The sequence below is a fragment of the Myotis brandtii genome, unplaced genomic scaffold (assembly GCF_000412655.1).
Source record: "Myotis brandtii unplaced genomic scaffold, ASM41265v1 scaffold520, whole genome shotgun sequence".
In the NCBI taxonomy this organism is placed as follows: domain Eukaryota; kingdom Metazoa; phylum Chordata; class Mammalia; order Chiroptera; family Vespertilionidae; genus Myotis; species Myotis brandtii.
Window position 1 is genome coordinate 1,252,790 of NW_005369827.1, and position 25,051 is coordinate 1,277,840.

The 25,051-nt window shown below is 37.0% G+C and overlaps 1 protein-coding gene across 6 annotated transcripts in view; it reads left to right on the forward strand.

Moving 5' to 3' along the window:
* The window catches only part of N4BP2 (NEDD4 binding protein 2), a 71,759-nt gene that overhangs the window by 9,572 nt on the left and 37,136 nt on the right, over nucleotides 1-25,051 (forward strand). For 3 of the 6 annotated variants that reach the window (XM_014548714.1, XM_014548715.1, XM_014548716.1), the window contains exons 4-8: nucleotides 4,693-5,030; nucleotides 9,143-10,277; nucleotides 12,299-12,423; nucleotides 17,268-17,356; nucleotides 24,346-24,422. In XM_014548714.1, the coding sequence (XP_014404200.1) occupies nucleotides 4,805-5,030; nucleotides 9,143-10,277; nucleotides 12,299-12,423; nucleotides 17,268-17,356; nucleotides 24,346-24,422 (1,652 nt within the window). In that variant the 5' untranslated portion in view covers nucleotides 4,693-4,804. Of the gene's footprint in view, nucleotides 1-4,686; nucleotides 5,031-7,224; nucleotides 7,318-9,142; nucleotides 10,278-12,298; nucleotides 12,424-17,267; nucleotides 17,357-24,345; nucleotides 24,423-25,051 lie in introns of those variants that run through there. The other 3 variants (XM_005877458.2, XM_005877459.2, XM_014548717.1) reach the window with 3 other exon arrangements.

Consider the following 25,051-nt stretch of genomic DNA (forward strand, 5'->3'; position numbering starts at 1 on the left):
TGGGTAAGTTGTGGTAGTTTGTGTGGTTTTGAGAAATGAATCCATTCATACATGTTGTCAAACTTTTGTGTGTACAGTTGTTCATAGTGTTCCCTTGTTAGTTTTTTTTTTAAATGATAAGTTATCTAGTTAAATTTCTTTTTTTAAAATATATTTTTATTGATTTCAGAGAGGAAGGGAGACAGGAGAGAAAGAGAGAAACATCAATGATGAGAAAGAATCATTGATTGGCTGCCTCCTGCACGCCCCCCACTGGGATCGAGCCACAGCCCAGGCATGTGCCCTTGACCAGAATCGAACCTGGGACCCTTCAGTTCACAGGCTGATGCTCTATCCACTGAGCCAAACCGGCCAGGGCCCTTATTAGTTTTTTAAAATTTTTATGATTTAGTTTCTGTAAAGGATTCCTTAGATGTCTGTAGGGTCTGTAGTAATATCTCTTGTTTTATTCCTGATATTCGTAATTTGTGTTGTTACTCTTTTTTGTTTTTTGTTTTTTTGTTTTATATATTTTATTGATTTTTTACAGAGAGGAAGGGAGAGGGGTAGAGAGTTAGAAACATCGATGAGAGAGAAACATCGGTCAGCTGCCTCCTGCACACTCCCCACTGGGGATGTGCACGCAACCAAGGTACATGCCCTTGACCGGAATCGAACCTGGGACCTTTGAGTCCGCAGGCCGACGCTCTACCCACTGAGCCAAACCGGTTAGGGCTCTTTTTTTTTCTTTTTCAGTTTTGCCTAGAGATTTGTCAATTTTACTGTTTTCAAAGAACCATCAATTTATTTCATTGATCTTTTTTTTTTTTTTACTTTTGTTTTCAATTTCATTTATTTTTGCTTTTAGCTTTATTATTCCCTTTCTTCTACTGGCTTTGGGTTTATTTTGTTCTTTTTCTTGGTTCTTGGGGGTGGGGGTTGATTATTGATTTGAGACTTTTCCTCTTTTCTAATGTATGCATTCAGTGCTGTAAATTTCTGTCATTGTTGTTTTAGCTGTGTCTACAAATTTTGATATGATGTATTTTTATTTCCATTTATTTCATTATATTTTAAAATTTTCCTTGTGACTTCCTATTTGACTTATGGATTATTTAGTATATTGCTTAGGTTCCAAGTGTTTAGAGATTTTCTTGTTATCTTCTGTTATTTCTAATTTGATTTTGTTGTGGTCAGAGAACATACTTTGCATTTCAGTTCTCTTAAATTTTTTGAGTTTTTTTAAAATTTATTTTTAAAATATATTTTATTGATTTTTCACAGAGAGGAAGGGAGAGGGATAGAGAGTTAGAAACATTGATCAGCTGCCTCCTGCACGCCCCCTACTGGGGATGTGCCCGCAACCAAGGTACATGCCCTTGACCAGAATCGAACCTGGGACCCTTCAGTCTGCAGGCCGATGCTCTATCCACTGAGCCAAACCAGTTAGGGCATTGAGGTTTTTTTAAATAGTCTAACACAGTGGTCGGCAAACTCCTTAGTCAACAGAGCCAAATATCAACAGTACAACGATTGAAATTTCTTTTGAGAGCCAAATTTTTTAAACTTAAACTATATGGGTAGGTACATTGTTATTAACTTAATTAGGGTACTCCTAAGCTGGCCTTTGCTAAAAAAACGTCCTCAATCTGATTGAGGTACGTTCACTGAGGTACGTACCCCTTCCAACTATCCCATTCACACTCGTCTTGTATACATACTGGTTTCATCTATCTCTTTTCGTTTCATCCTCTCTATATGTCCAAACCATCTCAACATACCTTTCTGAATCCTCGACACTACATCTTCTTTCACTCCACAACGTTCCCTAAAATTAACTTAATAAACTTTACTTAAAGTTTTAAGTCTTAGTTAAACTATAGGTACGTTGAATAAAACTTGATATCATATTTAATAACGATATTATTTATTGATAAAATTAAATTCCTTACAATTTACCTTACAATATCCATGAAATTAAATCATGACAATGACTGACAAACACTAGTGTGAACAATGGCCTTGCATCTCTTTGGAAAGTTTGGGTAAGTCAGGTTTGTATGTTGTTGCCCGCTTGTGGTATTTTGTGGAAGAGCCACACTCAAGGGGCCAAAGAGCCGCATGTGGCTCGCAAGCCGCGGTTTGCCGACCACTGGTCTAACATATGGTCTATATATTATATGTTCTTTGGGCACTTGAAAAGAATGTATGTTCTCCTGTTATTGGGTGGTGTGTTCTGTAAATGTTGATTAGATCATTGTAAGGGTATTATTGAATTCTATATCCTTACAGATCTTCTGTCTAGTTATTCTATAAATTGTTGAGAGAGGGGTATTGGAGTCTCTTAACTATAATCGTGAATTTGTCTATTTTTTTCAATTCTGTCAGTTTTTGCTTCACTTCTTTAGTGGCTTCGTTTGGTGCATACACATTTAGGGTTGCTATATCTTTTTGGTGGACATATTTTTTAATGTACATTTTTAATGTACTTATGTGGTAATTTTCTTTGCTTAAAATTCTACTCTATCTGGTATTAATATATAAAAAATGTAATTTTAATTTAAATAGGCACATGTTGCTGGTGGCTGCCATAATAACAGTGCAGTTCTGGAAAATGGAGAGAGCTATGACACAGTACATTTAATTAAAAGCTAAAATTTGTTGTATTTTAGAAAGTGTTAAGAGAGTGTGAGGTATTATTTTATTTTTATTATTGTTTTTTAATCTTCACTTGAGAACATGCTAAGAGAGAGTGAGAGAGAGAGAGAGAGATTGAGAGAGAGAGAAACATTAATGTGAGAGAAGCATCCATTAGTTACTTTCCATATGTGCCCCAAATGGGGTTTGAACCTGCAACCCAAGTATGTGCCCTGACTGCAAATCGAACTGGCACAGGATAACACTCAAGCAACTGAGCCACTCTAGCTGGGCTATGATTTTATTTTATTTATTTATTATTATTTAAAAAAATAGCTTTTTATTGATATCACAGAGAGGAAGGTAGAGGGAGAGAGGGATAGAAGCAGCAGTGATGAGAGAGAATCATTGATGGGCTGCCTTCTGCATGCCCCTTACTGGGGATCGAGCTGGCAACCCAGGCATGTGCCCTGACCGGGAATTGAACCATGACCACCTGGTTCATAGGTAGGTTGATACTCAACCACTGAAGCACACTGGCCAGGCTGGACTATGATTTTAAATTGGGTAATCAAGAAGAAATTACTGAATGTGACACTTGAACAAAGATTTGAAGGAGTAAGAAAGCAATGCAAATACTTTGGGGAAGAGTATATGAAAGGCCAGCAGGGAGGTAGGCCATTGTAAAAAATGTTAGTTTTTACTCTGAGTGACATGGAGAACCACTTGAAGATTTAGAGCAGACCCTGATTCATTCTGATTTATGTTGTATGAAGATCATTTTCTTGGTAAGTTGAAAATAAACTATAGGAGTCAAGGGTTGGAAGCAGGGAGACCATTTAAGAGACCAAGAGTATAGGTGATGGTAGCCAACTAAATGGTTAGAGCGGATTTTCGGGATAATATCAGACATTTAATTTTAGATATATTAAGTTTGAAATGTTTATTAGGTAGAGAAAGCAAGTAGACTGCCTGGAGTTCTCTAGATATATAAGTCCCTGTCCTTACAGAGCTTACACTTTACTGGAATATGGGTAGTAAATACAATAAATAAGTAAAATAAATAAAATAATATACTATGTTAGAAGATAATTAAGTCTTATAGGGAAGAAGGATTAAGTGGTCTTAGGGGACTGACTTCCTGAGAAGGTAACATTTAAGTAATGATAGGAAGGCAGTGAAGAGATACTACATGTGAGAATAGTAATTCATATAGAGGAACCAAGATGTAAAGGCTCCCAGGTGGGAGCATGGCTAGTGTGTTTGAAGAAGAGCAATGAGGGGAAGTGTGGCCGGAGTGACATGAGCGGTGAAAAAAGGATTAGGGATGACATCATTGCAGTAACAAGTGTCTGGGATATAGGTCATTTTAAGGGCTCTGGCTTTTACCCTGATGGAGATAGGAAGCTAGTGGATAGTTTAGCAGAAGAGAGGCATGATCCTACCCTACAGTTTAATCAAGTCACTCTTGATTGCTGTGCTGCAAGGGTGGAAGCAGGAAGACTGATGAGACTGTTACAGTAATCTAGGCAAGAGACTGTGGTAGCAGTGGAGATGGTGAGGAATGATCATATTCTGGATACGTTCTAAGGGTTGTACTAACAAAATTGGCTTATTGATTGGATGTGGGATGAGCGGAGTCAAGAGCTATTCCAGGATTTTTGACCTGAGCAGTTGGAAGGATAGAGTTGCATTGAGATGGGAAAGTCTGGGAAGAGCAGGTTTGAAGGAGATGATCAGTAGCTTAGTTTTGGATATGTTAAGTTTGTGATCCTAGTAGACCTCCAAATGTGGGTGTTCAGTATTGTTTTATGGTTTTTCTTAATAGAAATAATGACATTAAAACAGTGTATTCACTGTTCTGAAAATGTTATATTTGTTAAGATCTTAATTTTTAACATGTTCAATCCTGGGAAAACTTGAATATTTTGGAGAGGGAGAAATTGTTTGACTGCTTTTTGGCTTTGCTCCCAGAGATGATAGTACTTTCTTAGAGTTAAATAAGATGTTATTCCAATATTAGAAATGGAAATATAACTATATAGTCTGAGTGTTTCTACTTGCTTTCTATTTTAGGTCCTATTACTGCTGGATTGTGCAAGATATTTAACCCTGTTTTCTTTGAGGTATGACTTAAATATTAAACATCTTACATAATAAAGGGAATATTTTAGTTTTGGAAGTCAGAATGCCAAGGAGAAGGAAAAATCTTGGGGGAAATCCTTTTCGGAAGACTGCAAACTTTAAGGAAGTTGTCGTATCCAGTGTTGCTAGTCATGAGGAGCCAACTACTCTTCCTACCATGTGTGAAACAAAAGTTGATCAGGAAGAACTCTTCATCAATATCTCAGAGATGTTTTCTGAACTGGATCCTGATGTAGTGTATTTGATGCTTTCTGAATGTGATTTCAAAGGTGAGAAAAAGTTTAGTTTGAACCCTTTGTATCCTATAAGAAGACTTCATGTACTATGCAATGACCGTAGTAATATAAAAAAATGACTGCCTTATTTCTATTTTGTTTATCACTCATTGAGCATCTACTGGGTGAAAGGTTCTAAGTTTGGTATACTGAGGGATGTGAAGAATAAAGCATAGTTTCTGCTTTCAAGAAATGTATAGTTCTTGATGTAAGGTGTATGTATAGATATCATAGTCTATGTTTATTTACTTTTTTACCTCCCTGCTAGACCAGGTTGGCACTATTGAAATTTTGGACTGGATAATTCTTTCCTGTGAGTGGCTTTCTTTGCATTGTAGGATAATTCAGCAGCATCCCTGGCCTGTACCCACTAGATGCCAGTAACACCTCCTCCCCCATCCCCAGTTGTGACAATTAAAAATGCCTCCATATATTGTCATTGTTGCCTAGGTGTCAGAATCATCCCAATTGAGAATCACTGTCCTAGAATGTAAGCTCCATAAAGACAGATTTTAAAAACTGTTTTGTTTACTGCTATATCCCCAGCCCCTAAAATAGCAAATGATCATGGTAGGACCTCAGTAAATATTTATTGAGTGAAAAGGTAACTATAATTATGAAAATGAGAGCTGATAAGGGTTGAGCTAGTAGAGTAGTATAGTTTCAAATCTGACTTTGGAATCAAAAAACCTGGGTTGGATTTCCAGCTCTGCCACTAAATCTCTATGGGTCTCAGTTTTCTTATCTGTTAACGAGAAAAATAATAGTATGCACCTCATATTACTTATTTGCTCAGGATCAAGGTGTGTGTGTGTGTGTGTGTGTGTGTGTGTGTGTGTGTGTGTTGGTAAAACCTTTAGTATAGTAAGTTATTAATGACTTGTAATAAATTATTTGAAAGTATGTTTGCTTCAGAGGGGAAAGTCTCCAAGTTGACTGGATGAGTACATTACATGTTGATTCTTAGTATTGCAATTGACCATGATTAGTAGAAGAACATTATTCTATATTTGGGAAGTTTTGGTAATGCGTGATAAACTTCCATTTTTATTCATTACATGGTCTGTGATGTGAGCATATCTATCCTGTTATGATATATATGCAGAAAACCAGTTTTCAGCAGTCCACATGATGCCCAGAAATCATGGTGTGTAGAATTTTGTAAGAGTGACTTTAATATTTATTTCCTGATTTTGATGTCTTTAAGATTTATTTGTTGCACATAAACTAACATAGCAATGAGGAATTAGAAGAAAAATATATTACCCTCAATCCTAACAAAAACATATTTCTCTTTTCTAGGATCTTTTCTACACTTTGTTCATAAATACTGATATTTTGAATAGTTTAAATAGTAGCACTGATGAAATTGTATATTATGCTTTTTAAATTTAAACTAACATAAGCATTTTTTTCAGTGTTGCTGGAATCTAAATTTATTTTGGTCAGCTTTCTAATAGTCCACTGAGTTGTTGTGCTTTAAGTTATTTAATTATATTTAAGTTTTTCATGAATAATTAATATTTCAGAGACCATCTTGGTACAAATTGCTTTTTCTTTCTTTTGGCTTTTTTCTTAGTCCCAGAGTTTTATTTCTATGTCATGGGTAAGAACAGTTTTCAACTCTTGGAAACACTGCTACATTGCCTACCAAGGAGGTGTGCCAGTTTGTAATATCACAAGCACTGTATAATTATATTGATTTCACCATAGCCTTTTCAGAATTGCGTAGTATTATTTTAATAGGAATAAAATTACTTTTCTCAATTAGTGTTTTTTCTGTTTTTATTTTTTTAAGTAAAGAGGAATGTTGGACATTTTGTATATAAATTGTTCATCAATTCTTGTGTGAATTGTTTATGTGTTTTTGTTTCTTTACCATTGTTTTAATTTTTTTCAACAGTCTGTGTGAGGAACTTTTCATTTGTGTGATCTGTATCTTGACCTTTTATTTAATACTGCTTTTCCTTTTATACACATTACTTTTTTTTGTTCATCTTTTCTTTTGTGGTTTTTCTATCACGTATATTTTCTTTCATAGAAATACTGCTTGTATTTTCTTTCATTTTTTAAACTTCTTTTTTCTTTGTCTAGGGCTTCTAGCTTTGGTTAGTAGTATTGTTGTAATCTCCTAACTGGTCTCTGTGAGGCTTGTCCCCTCCAATCCGTCTTTGTTTTTCTTCTTAAGGGAACATTAATTGGGTGCTTACTAGGTGCCAGTCCTTGTGCACAGCAATTTTTCATGGATTATCTCATTTAATCCTCACAGCAACCCTATGAGGTAGGTACTTTTATTATCCCCATGTCGCAAATGAGAAAATCAGGCTCAGGGAAGTTAAGCAACATATTCAGTGTCATAGGCAGCAAGTAGGGATTTAAATGCTGGTGTTCTGACTCCAGACTAGAGCTGTTACCTACCATGCTGGGTTGTTTCCATATTTATCTTCCTTAAAAGAACAAAAGATAAAATCTCAAATTTCAAATGCTTAATTCTAATGGCTCCCTGTTTGTGTTATATCAGAAAGAGCTCATCATTGGAGTCAGATTTACCAGTCATGAGTCTGTCACTTATTATCTGTGTGACTTGGGCCAAGTTAATGTACTTTTTGAACTTCATTTTCTTTTATCTATTTGCTAAGAATACTATACCTCATAGTTTTATTTGAGGATTCAGTGAGGTGATAAATATAAAACTTCTAGCACAAATGCTATGATAGGTCATTTTCCTTCCAGTTCCCTTAGAAATAAAATTGATATTTCTTACTATGACATACAGGACACCTGAGCTCCTTTTCCAGTTTTATCTCCTCTTATCCACTATACTATTGTGTGCCCACCAACTTCTCTTAATATCTTAAATATGCTTTATGTTTTCAGGACTGGCTTTGCCTTTCCCTTTTGTATCTGACAAGTTTCTTTTTATTCTTCAAGTCCTAGTTCACATAACTCCTTATGTGATATCTTTTCTTATCCTCCCATAAGGCTGCTATGGCATTTATATATTATTCAAAGTGTGCATTATCTAATCTGTAATGTAATTGTCTTCTAATATAATTATCTTTATTTTTTAAAGATGCAGATGTGTAGGTACATTAGTTCTTTTTTTAAAAAAATATATTTTATTGATTTTTTAGAGAGAGGAAGGGAGAGGGATAGAGAGTTAGAAACATCGATGCGAGAGAAACATCGATTCAGCTGCCTCCTGCACACTCCCCACTGGGGATGTGCCTGCAACCAAGGTCCATGCCCTTGACTGGAATCGAACCCGGGACCCTCCAGTCTGCAGGCGGATGCTCCATCCACTGAGCTAAACCAGTCAGGGCAATATAATTATCTTTAATTGCCTCCATTAGACTGTAAAAAATCCTTACATTTTTTGTTAAATTATTTTTCACTTCCAGTTGACATACAATGTCCAGTTGACATACAATGTTATATTAATTTCAGGTGTACAGCATAGCAATTAGACATTTACATATGTTACAAGGTGATCACCCCAATAAGTCTAGTACCCATCTGGCATCATACATAATTATTATAATATGATTGACTGTATTCCCTATGCTGTACTTCATATCCCAGTGACTGTCTTTATAACTGGCAATTTGTTTTTCTTAATCTGCAAAATTCCTTTAAGTGTAGTAAAACAATGTCTTACTCATCTTTGTACAAAGTATGTCTGATATGTAGGTAGTGCCTGCTCTTACATATTTTTTTATTAAGTGAAATAGCATGGATCACATATTCAAATTAGATTTACTAGAAGAGTACTTTAAATACTTACTATTTAAAAGGTCATGCAGTAGGTAAGTATTTTTGAGTAGATCAACTGGTTTTAGGATTTTTAGAAATAATCCTAGTACATACAATTACAGATCTTTTTACATTTACTCAGTAAATTCATCAGAGAATATCTACTTGATGGCAGTTTATTAGCTTAATTTGTTACTGTTTGTAAGTAACAACATTGCATATCTCCATCTTTCTTTATATTCCATTCAATGCAAAAGTCAGTATAATTATATGGAAGTTTTAATCATTCTATTTTAATATCTTCAGTACATATATGTATATATTTTATTGTTATTATTCTTATTGTTGTGCAGTTGATAATGCCATGGATTGTCTATTAGAATTATCTGCCACTGATACCAAGATAGAAGAATCGTCTTCAAAAAGCATCATTGCTTCTGAGAACCGAGTAAGTGCAGCAGTAAATGAAATAATGGAAAAGTGTGCGCCGGAAGAAGAGAGTGAAGATTCAAAAATGGATTCATTCTTGGACATGCAGTTAACTGAAGACTTGGATTCCTTAATACAGAATGCTTTTGAGAAATTGAACTCTTCTCCTGATGACCAAGTATGCTCATTTTTGCCTTTGCAAGATGTTAATAGTTTTAGTGACCCGAGTGCGTTCATAAATTCAGATTCAAGTGGTATGACTTCCATTCTTTCTACACAAAATATGGATTTGAACAATGAAAATTTAGAGACTTCTGCCTCTACTTTAAGTTCAAACCCCTTAACTTCACAGTCAGTTTCAAATGAGCCTGGAAGTTTTATAAAGGATGACACATTGGAAGATTCTCTTCTCAATAGTTCTTTAAATGTAGCAGATGACACTGCGGTGGGTTGTAGCAGTCTCAATCAAAAAGAGAATGATCTTTTAGAATCTGAGTGTGCTGAGACTCAGTTCTCTCAAGCCCCTGTAGATTTGGATGCCAATGAACCTCAGGCTCCTTCAAACAGTACTGTGCAAAATCCAGGGCTTGGTTTACTAGGTACAGGTGGGAATCAGAAATCTACTTCTATCCCTGATGTGTTTGTACCTTCAGAAGAATTCAATTTCAAGCCACACAAGCATAATGAATTGCCACCAAAGGGGAAGGATGTGAATTACTGTCCAGTGCTTGCCCCTATTCCTCTGTTGCTGCCTCCTCCACCTCCACCAATATGGAATCCAATGATTCCTGCTTTTGACCTCTTTCAAGGAAACCACGGCTTTGTAGCTCCTGTTGTTACGACAGCTGCACACTGGAGACCTGTCAACTATACGTTTCCATCCCCAGTTATTTCTCACCCTTCCCCAACAACGATATGGAGACATAAAGAGGGAACAAGTGCTTATCAGGTGCAAGAAACTCCAGTTTCTCAGGTTGTAAGAAAGAAGACGTCTTATGTTGGACTAGTTCTTGTTCTTCTCAGAGGACTTCCGGGATCAGGAAAATCTTTTTTGGCAAGGTATGAGGTTTAATTGAATTTTAAGAACTATAGTGCATGAACCTGAAGATTTGTAATTGAGTATGAATATGTGCTTTTGCTTAATAGAAATGTTTTGTAACCCCTAAAATGTTTCCTTTCTTCTGATTTTTTCTGACTTTGTGGCTAATTCCACTGTTTCACCAGCATAGGAAAAAAAGGTAATTCCAAGATTGTGAGTTTGTGAAATCAACAGAGATAGCTTTATGTGAAAGAAAACTAATTTGAGTGGGAGAAGGATGAGTTCATCTTTGATTAGAGAGTTAAAGAGCCATAATTGATTTTGAATTCAAGGAAATCTTAAGTACAAGAATTCTACTGGTAATTGGAAATTTGGGATTGTAGCATTTTGTTAAGTAATGCTTTCAGAAATGTGTGATTTGAAGGAAGAGAGTATAGGATGAGTCATTGATTTAATGACAACAATAATACATTTTAACCCAATATTAAGGATATTGAAGTCAGTTTTGATGTTACATTTTATGAAAGAGATTGGGATGAAAGATGGTAACTTAAAAGGTAATGGAACTACCCTAGCCGGGTGGCTCAGTTGGAGTGTCGTCCCCATACACCAAGAAGGTTCGATTCCTGCTCAGGGCACATACCCAGATTATGGGTTCGATTCCTTGTCAGGGCGTGTGCAGGAGACACCCTATCAGTGTTTCTTGCTCATACCTGTTTCTCTCACTTTTTCTTTCTCCCTTCCTCTCTCTCCGAAATCAATAAAAACATATTCTTCCATGAAGATTTTATCTTTTTTCCTTTTTTATTCTTTTTGTTTTGTTTTGTTTTGTTTTTTGTCTTCCATGAAGATTTTTAAAAAATGGTAATTCTTTTTTATTCTTTTTGTTTTGTTTTGTTTTTTTTGTCTTCCATGAAGATTTTTAAAAAATGGTAATAGAACTATGATACAGGTTAGATTTCAGGGGCCTTGGAGCAAAAGGCAGCTGCAGTTAGAAAATGGAGAGAGAAAGAAGCACTTTTCACAAAGTAGGAACTTACTAATATTCTTTTGCCTTTTAAAAAAGTTTTTATTTATTGATTTTTAGAGAGAGAGAGAAATGTTGATTTGTTGTTCCATTTATTTATGCATTCATTGGTTGATGGTTGTATGTTCCCTAAACTGGGGATCGAACAGCAACCTTGGGATGATGCCCTAACCAACTGAGCTGTGTGGCCAAGGCCTAATGTTTTTTTGAATGAGTAGAGAGTAATAACGGGGACATAGAAGCTGAGTTTTCTCAGAATAGTAGTGTACAGTGTTAAATTAGTGTGCAAACCCAAGGAGAGGGGTAAAAAAGGCTTTTGGATTCATTGGAAAGAAGCTCATGAATGGCTATCTTAAAAACAATTTTGTTTCACTGTGAAGGTAGAGGACAAAAGGATTAAGGAAGCATTGATGATAAAGCAGTGAAGGAAAGGAAAGAAGTTGGTCAATAGTTGAACGGGGTTCTTAAAGTATGGTGAAAAATTTTAAAGATAGCTGAAATTTATGCATGTTTAAAGGGAAAGAAGTATTAGAGAAGGGAAAACTTAAGAGATAAAAAGATAAATGTAGTCTCAGAAGGTGGGGAGACCAAGTGAGCAATCACTAGCATGTAAGTTCCATGAATGCAAGAGTTTTTATCTTTTTTGTTCACTGATATATGCTCAGTGCTTACAACAGTGCCTGGCACTTAGTAGATGCTAATCAAAATTAAATTCAAAAGACATTTTAGCTTTACATATACTGTACTTACACATATTTTAAAGGAGAGAATAGTAATACTTTCAGTGGATTTTCTTTGTTTAGTTTTTGCATGTATTTCAATTATGTAGAAGATAAATTCCAAAATCTGGGAATAGAGATGTCAGAAACCCCTCCCAAATTATTTTAGCTTTGTATAATTTAACAGATTAAATTAGTTATCTATTAATGTTATATTTTTAGATGTTCTTGGCACACTAAATTTATAGAGATAATTTAGAAGAAAAATTAATGAAGATCCATTTATCATTTACAGGACTTTGCAAGAGGATAATCCGAGTGGAGTCATTCTTAGTACTGATGATTATTTTTACATAAATGGACAGTACCAGTTTGATGTAAAGTACTTAGGAGAAGCACATGAATGGAACCAGAATCGTGGTAAGAATAGACATCAGAATCCAGAGAATATTAAGAGTAGAAAAAATTCTCTTAGTATTTGTATTTTGAGAGACATCCAACTTTTAAAAAGTTGTTTAACTTTAGTTTATAACTTTAATTTATAACATATATATAACAAATATGTGTAGTTATAACTGTCACTATAAGAGGTAAAAAGAGGTAGTCTTATCTCAAAACTGTTATGAAGATTAAATGAGTTAATTTTTGTAAAATGCGTAGAACATTGCATGGCATGTTTGTTTCATTTATTCAATGGGAATCTTGTCAGAAGTCAGTCAGATTTTCTACTTGAGTCTCAGAATAGCTCAAGATGGTTACAGTTGTCTGCTATGCTCTGGTTCCTGTTTCCTAAAATGGAATTTGCATTGTTAATAACCAGTCTTTCCTGGGTTGGTTTAATTTTTATGGAGGATAGTGTAAGAGTAAAAATAGCTATCCTCAAACTGAAACTGCAGGGAGATCATAGGTAAAACTTTCATTTCTTTCTTATTGCAGTGCAACTATCTATTCACTGAAGATGGTTTATCATGAAATGGTTAGTTACATGATAGTTTAAATTTCATATAGGAAATTCATATTAAATAATATAAACAGCCCTGTCGGGTGACTTGGTTGGTTGGAGTGTTGTCCAATACACCAGAAAAGTTGTGGGTTCGATTCCCGATTGGGGCACACACCTAGGTTGTGGGTTCGATCCCTGGTTGGGGTGCGTGTGGGAGGCAACCGATAGATGTTTCTCTCTCACATTGATGTTTCTCTTTCTCCTTTCCTTTCTGAAATCCTTGAGCAAGGATTAAAAAAAAAGACATAGACAATATTTTACTTAAATTTTCTTTTATGATAAATGCACTATGAAGGAGATACTTGAGTTTACTATCTTCAGATGTTAAATTTTTCTGTACTTCTTGAACTAAATACAGGGTTGGGCAAAAATAGGTTTACAGTTGTGAGTACACAGAACACAGTTTATTTTTGTATTATTATTAATATTGTATTATTTTCCATACAAACAACTGTAAACCTCCTTTTGCTCCACACTTGATTAAAGTGAGAACTTAAGAATATGAAAATACCAACATAACTAGAAGTAAAGGAAACAGTATGATGTAGTGAAGAGCAGTCTTGGATTTGGCAGTTACTAGTTGTGCGATATTGTGGAAGTTATCTATGCTCTTTAAGTCCCACCTGTGTCTTCACTGGTAAATATCCAGGATTGTTGTAAAGGTTAGATGAGAATGAAAAATGCTTAAAGTAATAGGCAGAACTCTTTTTAAATAACTTTATTGAGATATAATTCACATGGTGTTTAGTGTAGTCAGAGTTATACAGCACTCACCACAATCAATTTTAGAACATTTTTATCACTTTAAGAAGATCCTGTACCCCTTGGTAGCCACTCCTCATTTCTTTTCAACCTCTCACAGCCTAGGCAACCATCAATCTACTCTCTGTTTCTATAGATTTGCTTATTCAGGATATTTCATATAAATGGAATCATATGATATGTGGTCTTGTGTGTCTGGCTTCTTTTAGTTAGCACAATTTGTTGTTGTTAATCCTAACTGGAGGATATTTTTTCCATTTTAGAGAGAGTAGAAGGGAGGGGGATAAGAGAGAGTGAGAGGAAGAGAGAGAGTGAGAGAGAGAAACATTCATGTGAGAGAGACACATTGATTGTTTGCCTCCTGCACAAGTCCCAACCGGACTGGGGATCCAATCTACAATCCAGGTAGCTATCCTTGCCCGGGAATGGAACCCACAACTCTTCAGTGTGCAGGCTGACGTTCTAACCACAGCACACTATGAGGTCTAGTATAATGTTTTCAAGATTCATTCCTCCTTATGGCTGAATAATATTCCATTGTATAGATATGGTACATTTTATTTATTTACTTGTCAGTTGTTGAACATTTGGGTTGTTTCCACCTTTTGGCTATTATGAATAATGTTGCTGTAAACTTACATGTGTATGTCTAACATTTTTAGGAACTGCCAAGCTGTTTTCCAAAGTAACTGCATAATTTTACATTCCCCTGTAGTAGTTTGTGAGTAGTAGTTCCAAATTTCCCACATCATCACCAACACATTATTATCTGTCTTTTTGATTGTAGTTATCCTGGTGGCTGTGAAGGGGTATGTCATTGTGGTTTTGATTTGCATTTCCCCATTGGCTGATGATGTGTTTATTGGCCATTTGTTTATCTGCTTTGAAGAGCTGTCTGTTCAAGTCTTTTGCATTTTTAAATTGGATTATTTGTCTTTTCATTATTGAGTTGTAAGAAAGTATACAGAACTTTTAAAACTTTGCAAATAATTTCCTTATAAGGCTTATTTATTATGGTTCATTATTAATTCCCTGAGTTGTGTAATTTCTTGGGAAAAAAGGTAATTTTATAAGAAAATCGCTTATACAACAGTGTATGATAATGTTTACTTTATTTCAAAGCTTTACATTTTAGATTGTGAGTGTTTGTTTCTATTTTTTGTTTTAAAACTTTGTTTTGGAATAATTTTAGATTTATGGAAAGGTTGCAAAGGCAGTATAGAGTTTCTATATGCATACCATTCACCCATTTTCTCCTAACGTTAACATCTTCTATAACCATGGTACCTTTCTCAAGACTAAGAAATTAACAGTGGTACTGAAAAGGGTTTCTGAACTCACTTCCAACGTGTGCGTGCATGCGTGCGTGCGTGCGTGTGTGTGTGTGTGTGTGTGTGTAGGTTTTGGTACACCAATAAGCAATTGTTGGACTCACCAGGGTGTCCAAGAATTCACCTCAATTCTGACACTATTTACCCAGAGATAGACTCATATTCCACACGTAAAAGGCTCAGTCTCAGAAGACTGCCTTTCACTTTATTTTATTTATTTATTTATTTTTAAATATATTTTATTGATTTTTTACAGAGAGGAAGGGAGAGAGATAGAGAGTTAGAAATATCGATGAAAGAGAATCATCGATTAGCTGCCTCCTGCACATCTCCTACTGGGGATGTGCCTGCAACCCAGGTACATGCTCTTGACCGGAATTGAACCCGGGACCTTTCAGTCCGCAGGCCAACGCTCTATCCACTGAGCCAAACCGGTTTCGGCGACTGCCTTTCACTTTAAATGCCAGTTGAAAGCTCGGGTTGTTACCTGTGCTTCTGACCCATGGGCTACAAATTGGAAGTCCCAGTGATCCCCCTCCTTAGGTTTGATTAATTTGCACGAGTGTCTCACAGAACTCAGGAAAACCTGTGTGCTTACAGCTTTATCAGTTTATTAAAAAAGGATATAACTCAGGAATAGCCAGGTGAAGAGATCCACTGGGCAAGGTATGGGGAGAAGGCATGGAATGTCTATGCAGTTGAGTCCAGGCTCACCACTCTCCCAGTACCCTTAGGTGTTCACCAACCTGGAAGTTCTACAAACAGTCCTTTTGGGTTTTTCTGGAGGCTCCATTACATAGGCATGATTGAGTAAATCATTGGCCACAGGTGATTGAACTCAATCTTCATCTTCTTTCTCCAACCCCAAGGCTGTAAGTTTCAACCTTCTAAGCACCAATTAGCTCCATTGAAAACCAGTCCCCGTCCTTAGGTGCTTTTCAAAAGTCACTTTATTAACATAAGAAACATCTTTAAGCTTTCATCACTTAGGAAATTCCAACAGTTTTGGGAGATCCTTGCCAGAAACAGGATGAAGACCAAATATCTATTTTTTATTATATGTCACTAGAGGCCCGGTGCACGAAATTCATGCATGGGTAGGGTCCCTAGGCCTGGCGGGTGATCAGGGCCGATTGGTGCCTTCTGGCTGCTGGCTGGGGCCTTCCTTCATTCCGCGCCTCCCCCTGGTGGTCAGCACACATCATAGCGAGTGATCAAATTCCTGGTCTCCCAGTCGAACTCCCGAGGGGACAATTTTGCATATTAGGCTTTTATATAGATAGATAATATCACAGGTATATTACTATTAAATAAAATCCATACTTTATTTGGATTTTAGTTTTTGTACAAAAGTCTTTTTGTTTGAGAATCTTATCCAGGATACCTTGTTGCTTTTAGTGTATTTTTAATGATAGCTTTTTAAAAATTTATGCTGCTAATACATGTGACACACATGTAAAACTTAGATCATATAGTTTTTAAAAAAATATATTTTATTGATTTTTTACAGAGAGGAAGGGAGAGGGATTGAGAGTTAGAAACATGTTAGAAACATTGATGAGAGAGAAACATCGATCAGCTGCCTCCTGCACACCCCCTACTGGGGATGTGCCCACAACCAAGGCACATGCCCTTGACCGGAATCGAACCTGGGACCCTTTAGTCCACAGGCCAACGCTTTATCCACTGAGTCAAACCGGTTAGGGCAGGGGTGGGCAAACTTTTTGACTCGAGGGCCACAATGGGTTCTTAAACTGGACCGGAGGGCCGGAACAAAAGCATGGATGGAGTGTTTGTGTGAACTAATATAAATTCAAAGTAAACATCATTACATAAAAGGGTACGGTCTTTTTTTTTTTTTAGTTTTATTCATTTCAAACGGGCCGGATCCGGCCCGCGGGCCGTAGTTTGCCCACGGCTGGGTTAGGGCGATACAGTTTTTATTTAATAATTTTCTCTGATTATAACTTTAGTGTTTATTATTCAATGTTTACCTGTATTTTAATTTTTTGTGCACTCAAAAGTGATATTTAGAAGTAGAGTTGTGAGTAAAATTAGCACATATCTGTGACTTTCAAATTATGAAAGCAAGATCAGATTTTTAAAATACCAAGTTCATACTTAATATTGTTATTAAAAATGATTTTCTGTTTATTTGTGTTTTCCAGCAAAAGAAGCATTTGAAAAGAAGATATCTCCTATAATAATAGATAATACAAACCTACAGGCATGGGAAATGAAGCCATATGTTGCTTTGGTTTGTACCTTATATTGTCATAAGTTTATAATAGTGGGTTTCAAATTATTGAGGATGTTAATTACATAAGTGAATCTTAAACAAAGCAGTCCATGGACTGTCTGTAACTGAGGGTTCTCTGGTCTTAAGCAAAATGAGGAAAACAGAATAGTTTTTTTCATAAAGCTAAATTTTTTCAATTTTCAACTTCTGAGATTCAATTTTTAAATTCAATTTTTAAATTTGTTGTTGTTAATGAGGATATTTTTCCATTGAATTTTAGAGTGGAAGGGAGGGGGAGGGACAGAGAGAGAAGCATTAATTTGAGAGATACACATCTATTGGTTGCCTCCCGCACACACCCCGACCAGGGCCAGTGATCAAGCCTGCACCTGTGGTACATGCCCTTGACTGGAATCAAACCCAGGACCCTTCATTCCACCGGTTGGTGCTCTATTCACTGAGCCAAACCAGCTAGGGCTGTTTATTTTTTGATGACTTTTATGAAAAAGTAGTGGTATAAATGTGTGTGTGGGCGTGTGTGTGTGTGTGTGTGTGTGTGTATTTTTAATCCTCACTTGAGGAATTTTTGTTTTTTTTTTTTTTTTTTTTTTTTTTTTTGGAGTGGAAGGGAGAGGGAGAGACATCTACAGGTTGCCACCCTCATGCCCTCAGGCAGGGTCAGGAGCCTGCAACAGAGGTACATGCCCTTGACCAGAATTGAACCCGGGACCCTTCGGTCTGCAGGCTAACTATTTTTTCTTATTGCTCTTATTTGGCAGAATTAAAATTTGGCCGTCCTTTGTTATTCCCAAATTTCTTTTGAAATTTTGCTATTCTGAGAAATTCAGAGTTTTGTAAACTCCTTTTCAGTTCTCCAAATTTGCCAGATTCCTTTTTGCCCAGCTTTGATGTCACTTTTTTCAGGAAGTTAGCATTCATTAACTTACTAAAAAGCTGAGTTGGTAATCTTTCTGCTTTCATGGCACCCTGGCTTACCTCTGTTATATCATTAAACACACTTTTTATCAGTATGCCATGGGTTGGGTAACTTACAAAACTTCAGATAGTAAACATTTTAGGTTTTGCAGGCCATGTACAGTCTCTAGTGCATATTCTTTTTTTTTTCTTATCTTTCTAAACTTTTTTTCTTTTTACATGTTTTTATTGATTTCAGAGGGGAAGGGAGAGGGAGTGGGAGAGAGAAATAGAAACATCAATGGTGAGAGAGAATCATTGATAGGCTGCCGCCTGCACGCCCCACATTGGGGATTAAGCCCACAACCCGGGCATGTGACCTGACTGGGAATTGAACCCGGGACCCTTCAGTCCACAGGCTGATGCTCTATTCACTGAGTCAAACCGGCTAGGGCAGTGATTGGCAAACTGCGGCTTGTGAGCCACATGCGGCTCTTTGGCCCCTTGAGTGTGGCTCTTCCACAAAATACCATGTGCGGGTGCACACGTACAGTGCGATTGAAACTTCGTGGCCCATGTGCAGAAGTCAATTTTTTGTGGAAGAGCCACACTCAAGGGGCCAAAGAGCCGCATGTGACTCGCGAGCCGCAGTTTGCCGACCACTGGGCTAGGGCAAACTTTTTTTTTTTAATCCTCACCTGAGGATATATTTTCCATTGATTTTTAGAGAGAGTGGAAGAAAGAGGGAAAGACAGAAATATTGATGTGAGAGAAACACATCGATTGGTTGACTCCTGCAAGCGCCCCAACCAGGGCCCAGGCTGGGGAGGAGCTTGCAACTGCAACTGAGGTATGTGCTCTTGACTGGAATTGAACCCGGGACACTTTGGTCAGCAGGCCGATGCTCTGTCCACTGAGCCAAACTGGCTAGGGCTCTAAACAAACTTTTAAAGATCGTAGACTGTACAAATAAATATTGGCTGGTGGGCTGAATTTGGCCCTAGGCCATCTATATTTTCTTGAGGGTGGGACTGTTGTTGAATTACTAAGGTATAGCACTATGGTTGGCATATAGTAAATACACATTCCTTGAGTAAATTGATGAATGAAGCTTTTGTGAGTATTGTTTGGTTATTCCCCTAAGATTAGCACATGACTGGCACATAAAAGCTCAATTTATGTTTTTTTGTGTGAATGAATGTCACCCTTCCTCTTTTGTCCTCAACACATCTAGCCTCTACCTCCTTTTCTGTGTATAGTGCACTTGTCCTATTTTGAAGGTGTGATTCTTCACTTTTCTGAAGAAAATTGTGTCCTTTGAAAGCCAATGTGATTTTACTTTTGTGCAGAGGTCATAGAGGAAACAAAGACTCCATTTTAGTCTAGTGGGAACTGAAATTTTATTTGCTTTCTGGCTTTAGGAGTTTCTAATTTCTACACTAATATATTCACCATAAGGTCATGCTTTCCCCGTTAACTTTACTTGGCTTTTTGTTGTCATCTGAGAAAGTTCTTTAACACTTTATTTTTCTATTTAGAAAATAAAAGCAGCCTCAAATTACTGTGTTTCTGATTTTCATTTAGCCTTCAGCCTTCTATAATGTTTTCTTTTTCCTTTTTTCTTATATAGTAATTGAAAATTTTTCAAAATTGATTCCTTAGTTCTTCCCAATGCAGAAGTATAAAGGATTCCTGGTTATCGTAGAGTACCTACTCATTTTTTCTTTACAAAGAAGTAGACAGGAATTATTGTAATTTTTTGCTTCTTTTAGTTGCAAGATAATGAGAGCTGTGGAGGGGTGGAATAGATGGGTGATAACCACCTATTACCACCTTTTTTTGTTTTCTTTGTTAATCCTCACCTGAGGATAGCATTTTTTCCATTGGTTTCTTTAGAGAGAGTGGAAGGGACGGAGGGTAGGAAAGAAGGGATTGAACCTGCAACCCAGGTACATGCCCTTGATTGGGAATTGAACCTGTTACCCTTTGGTCTATGGGCCAACACTCTAGCCTCTGAGCCAAACCGGCCAGGGCTCTATTACCGTCTTGACTGTCATTTACAAAAGTAGCTAGGTAGTGAGGTGGAGATAAGTGAGTAGTCAAGTATACTTAGTAGTAATTGGCAAATGTATTACTTTGTCTTAAGTATATATGTATATCTTCCCTTGTAAGCTATCATATAACTTGATATAAGTCATTCAGAATCCTCTCAAGTAATAATACATTATTAAGATTTTCCTATTGATATGGGAGTTGGAAACATCTTTAAATTTATAGTCTTTACTTTTTTTCTGTTTATGTGCATTTAAAATTAATTTGATCCTAAGAGCTACATGACATCCCTTTAGCCAATTAGAGACCCAGGCTGTTGCCAGGCCCTGAATGAGTTGTATGAAATTTGGTGCTGAGGTGAGGAAATGAAAGTAAGTAGGCTCATTGTAGGATATTATGTCTTCTGCCTCATTGTCTGGGTTGACTTTGGGCTTTTCTGTCAATAACGACAGACAGTAGCATTGATCACTTTTGGCATCTTGTCACAAAACTGAGGGTATCAGTAGTGGGAGACGAGGTTAGAGATGTAATGGTGGTTGGGGAGATGGTAGGGCAGATTATGAAAGGGCTTATAGATCACTGTAGGACTTTGGATTTTACTTTGAGTGATATAGATGTATTAGTCTGCTCGGGCTGCCATAACAAAATACCACAGACTGGATGGCTTAAACAACAGAAATTTATTTTCTCACAGTTCTGGAGGATAGAAGACCCAGATTAAGGTCTGGCAGGGTTGGTTTCTTGTGAGACTTCTCTTCCTGGCTTCCAGGTGGCCATCTTCTTGCTGTGTTCTCACATGATGGAGAGAGTGAGAGTTATTTAGTGTCTCTTCTTTTTTTTGTTGTTGTTGTTAATCCTCACTTGAGGATATTTTTTCCATTGATTTTTAGAGAGAGTGAAAGGGAGGAAGCTGGGGGAGGGAGGCGGAAGAGAGAGAGAGAGAGAGAGAGAGAGAGAGAGAGAGAGAGAAGAAACAATGTGAGAGGGACACAATGATTGGTGGTTGGGGAGATGGTAGGGCAGATCCCGTTTGATCCCGGGAATCGAACCTGCAACCCAGATATGAATCCATGACCCTTTGGCACGCAGATTGACACTATTCACTTAGCCACACTGGCCAGGGCTGGTGTCTCATCTTATAAGGATCAGTGCCCACCATTATGACCTCATTTAACCAAACTTATCTCCTTAAAGGCCATATCTCCTGATATAGTCACCTGGTGGGATTTGGGTTTCCACATATGGGGTTTGAAGGGACACAAACATTCAGTCCATAATAGGGTTTTGATCAGAGTAGTGACATAGTAGTACTGTGTTGAGAATAGACTTTGAGGGGAGGGGGGCGGTGGCAAGGATGGAAGCAGGGAGACTAGTTAGAAGGCTATAGCAACAAAGAGCAGGTGACTCAGACCAACATGGTAGCAGTGAAGGTGCCAGTGAGTAGAGTAGTGATTAGATTCTAGATACATTTTGAAAGTAGAGCCAACTGAATTTCTTGTTGAATTGATGTGGATATGAAAGAGAGCAGCTGGGTATGACGAGAGCCATTAAGGTTGGTTTTTGGCCTGTGTACTGGAGCTTGTTATCAGCTGCAATGGAGAAGGGTTCAGGTAGAATAGGTTTGAGGTGAGTGTATGTAGGGTAATAGTTTTAGAAAGTTGAGATTTGAATATGTTAAGTTTGCTGAATAGATAATTGGATCTATAAGTTTGGAGTTCAAAAATGGATAACAAATTTTGTATTGATTTTTTCCCATTGATTTTTAGAGAAAGTAGAAGGGAGGGGGAGAGACAAAGAAACATCGATGTGAGAGACATCTTTTTATAGGCTAAAGGTATATATTTGAGAGTCATTACTATATGCACTGAGCCAGACCAGCTAGGGCGAGAGTCATTACCGTATGGATGATATTTAAAGCCAATGAATGGAGTGATATTATTGAGGAATTGAGTGTAGATCGGAGGAGAGGAGCAAGGACTAAGTCTGAGGCATTCCATTGTGAGAAGAGGTCTGGGTGAAAGGAGGGACTAGCACAAAAGACAGAACACTCAGTGGGGTAGGAGGAAAAGCAGTAGTTGTAGTGAAAAGTGTAAGAAGGGAGTGATGAATGGTGACAAATGCTGAGGATCAAGTAGGAGAGAGCTGAGAATTAACCATAGCATTTTTTCTTTAAAAAAAATTTTTTAAAAAAAAATATACTTTTATTGATTTTAGAGAGGAAGGGAGGAGAAAGAGTTAGAAACATCAATGATGAGAGAGAATCACTGATTGGTTGCCTCCTACACGCCACCCACTGGGGATCTAGCCCACAACCCAGGCATGTGCCCTTGGCCGGAATCGAACCTGGGACCCTTCAGTCCGCAGGCCGACGCTCTATCCACTGAGCCAAGCCAGCTAGGGCACCATAGCATTTTTTCAATGTGTAAGTAATTCATGGTCTTGGTGCTCAGTTAAAGTGGAATAGCCAATGGAAGTGGGTTTATGAGCCTAGGAGAGAAATTGGAGACAGAGAATATAGTAATTATTTTGAGACATTTTCCTACAAAGAAGAGCAGGACAATAATAGGAAGATAGCTGGCAGGGGAAGTGAGATGAAGAGTAAGATGGGAAAAAACTGAATGTGATGGGATTGATTCAAGGAGGGAACAATTAATGTTGCCTTAGAAAGAGGGAAGAATTGCTGAAATCAGTTATCCTTGAGATGGAGAGAAGAGATGGATCTAGTTAGTGCACAAGTTTAGGGTTTGGCTTTTTAGATTATAGTCAGAGTTTCAAAAAATGGAATGAGATATTTTAAATAGTTTTGAAATTATAAAAGTCATGCATGTATATGGTAATATTCAAACCATAAAGAATGCTTAAAATCTTACTCTTTTGAGTTAGATGCTTTTAATGTACAAACATGTGAATAATCCTCTTTTACTGAAAATTCTGTATCTTACTTTCTTAACATTTATATTAAGGACCTTTTCTCATTAGTACATACGGAATTTAGAAAATTATATAATATTTTCATAAAAACACTCACTTATTTAGCTAGTTCCATAATCTACTGAGTTAGTTTGTTTGTTTATTTATTTTGCTATTACAAATAATGGTGAACTGGATATCCTGTTGTGTACATATCTTTACACTCTTTTTAAAAAAAAAATATTTTATTGATTTTTTACAGAGAGGAAGGGAGAGGGATAGAGAGTTAGAAACATCGAAGACAGAAACATCGATCAGCTGCCTCCTGCACACTCCCCACTGGGGATGTGCCCGCAACCAGGGTACATGCCCTTGACCAGAATCGAACCTGGGACCTTTGAGTCTGCAGGCCAGTGCTCTATCCACTGAGCCAAACCGGTTAGGGCAATCTTTACACTCTTATATAACTATCAGTAGCATAAATTTCTGGAAGTTAATTGCTGGGTCAAAGAGATTGTGCATTTTATCAATTTAACATACTCATCAAGTGGGTTTGCCTCAGTAGATAGAGCGTTGGCCCGAGGACTAAAGGGTCCTGGGTTTGATTTTGGTCAGGGGCACATTCTTTGGTTGTAAGCTTGTTCCCTCGTCCCATCCGGGTTTGTGCAGGAGGCAACCAGTTGATGTGTCTTTCTCACATTGATGTTTCTTTCTCTGTGTCTCCCCCTCCCTTCCACTGTCTAAAAATTAATGGAGTCCTGACCGGTTTGGTTTAGTGGGTAGAACATTGGCCTGTGGACTGAAAGGTCCCCAGTTGATTCTGGTCAGGGGCACATGCCTGGGTTGTGGGTTTAATCCCTAGTAGGGGGTGTGCTGGAGGCATCCAATCAATAATTCTCTCATCATTGATGTTTCTATTCTCTTTCGCTATCCCTTCCTCTCTGAAACCAATACAAATATATTTTAGAAAAACCAATGGAAAAATGTCCTCAGGTGAGGATTAACAAAAAACCCCCCACAAGATTAGATAAGCTTTTGGGTTCAGTTTTAACATGCTTTGAATTGGATACAATGAATTTGATTTCATAGATGTAATTATTTATAAAAGCTTTTATCTTTTTTGTTTTCAGTCTCAAAAGCATAAATATAAAGTCCTTTTCCGGGAACCAGACACATGGTGGAAGTTCAAACCAAAGGAACTTGCGAGGTAAAACTTGGGAGACTACTTAATATATTTTTTATTTCATGGCAGTGATAGAAAATCTATTGAGATTTTTCTCCCTTATGAATAATGAATGAAACAAAATGGATTAGATTGCAGCCTTGCCATTTAAAAATTGATAACAAATTTTGTATAACAAAAAGCATATAGGCTTTTTATTCAGTTTATGAAGAGTTTGTATCTTTTTGTTCCTAAAATTGAGTTAATTAACAGAAAAATTCCAATTGTCCTTATATAGGCAATACTTTAATACTAATAATATGATGTCATTATCTGAAACTAGAACAGATGCTAAGGTTTGGCATACTTGAACCTTGTGCTACTGGGAGGAACAAATTATTGTAGCTGCCTAGTGACTTAGAATACTGCAAGGAAGTGAGGAGATAGAGATGGGAAAGGTAGCAGATGCCCAGCTGTTCAGTTGTCCAGGTATTTCACCTTCCCCCCCTTGGTTTGGTTGTTTGACTTGAATAAAAATGTTACTCAGGACAAGGACAGACTCTCTTGGCAATTTTAACTAATTCCGATACTAACTAAAGGACAACCTAATTTTAGTGTATTCACAATGTTGAGCAACTATTCAAAAAGAAACCCCGAACCTGCTATCAGTCACT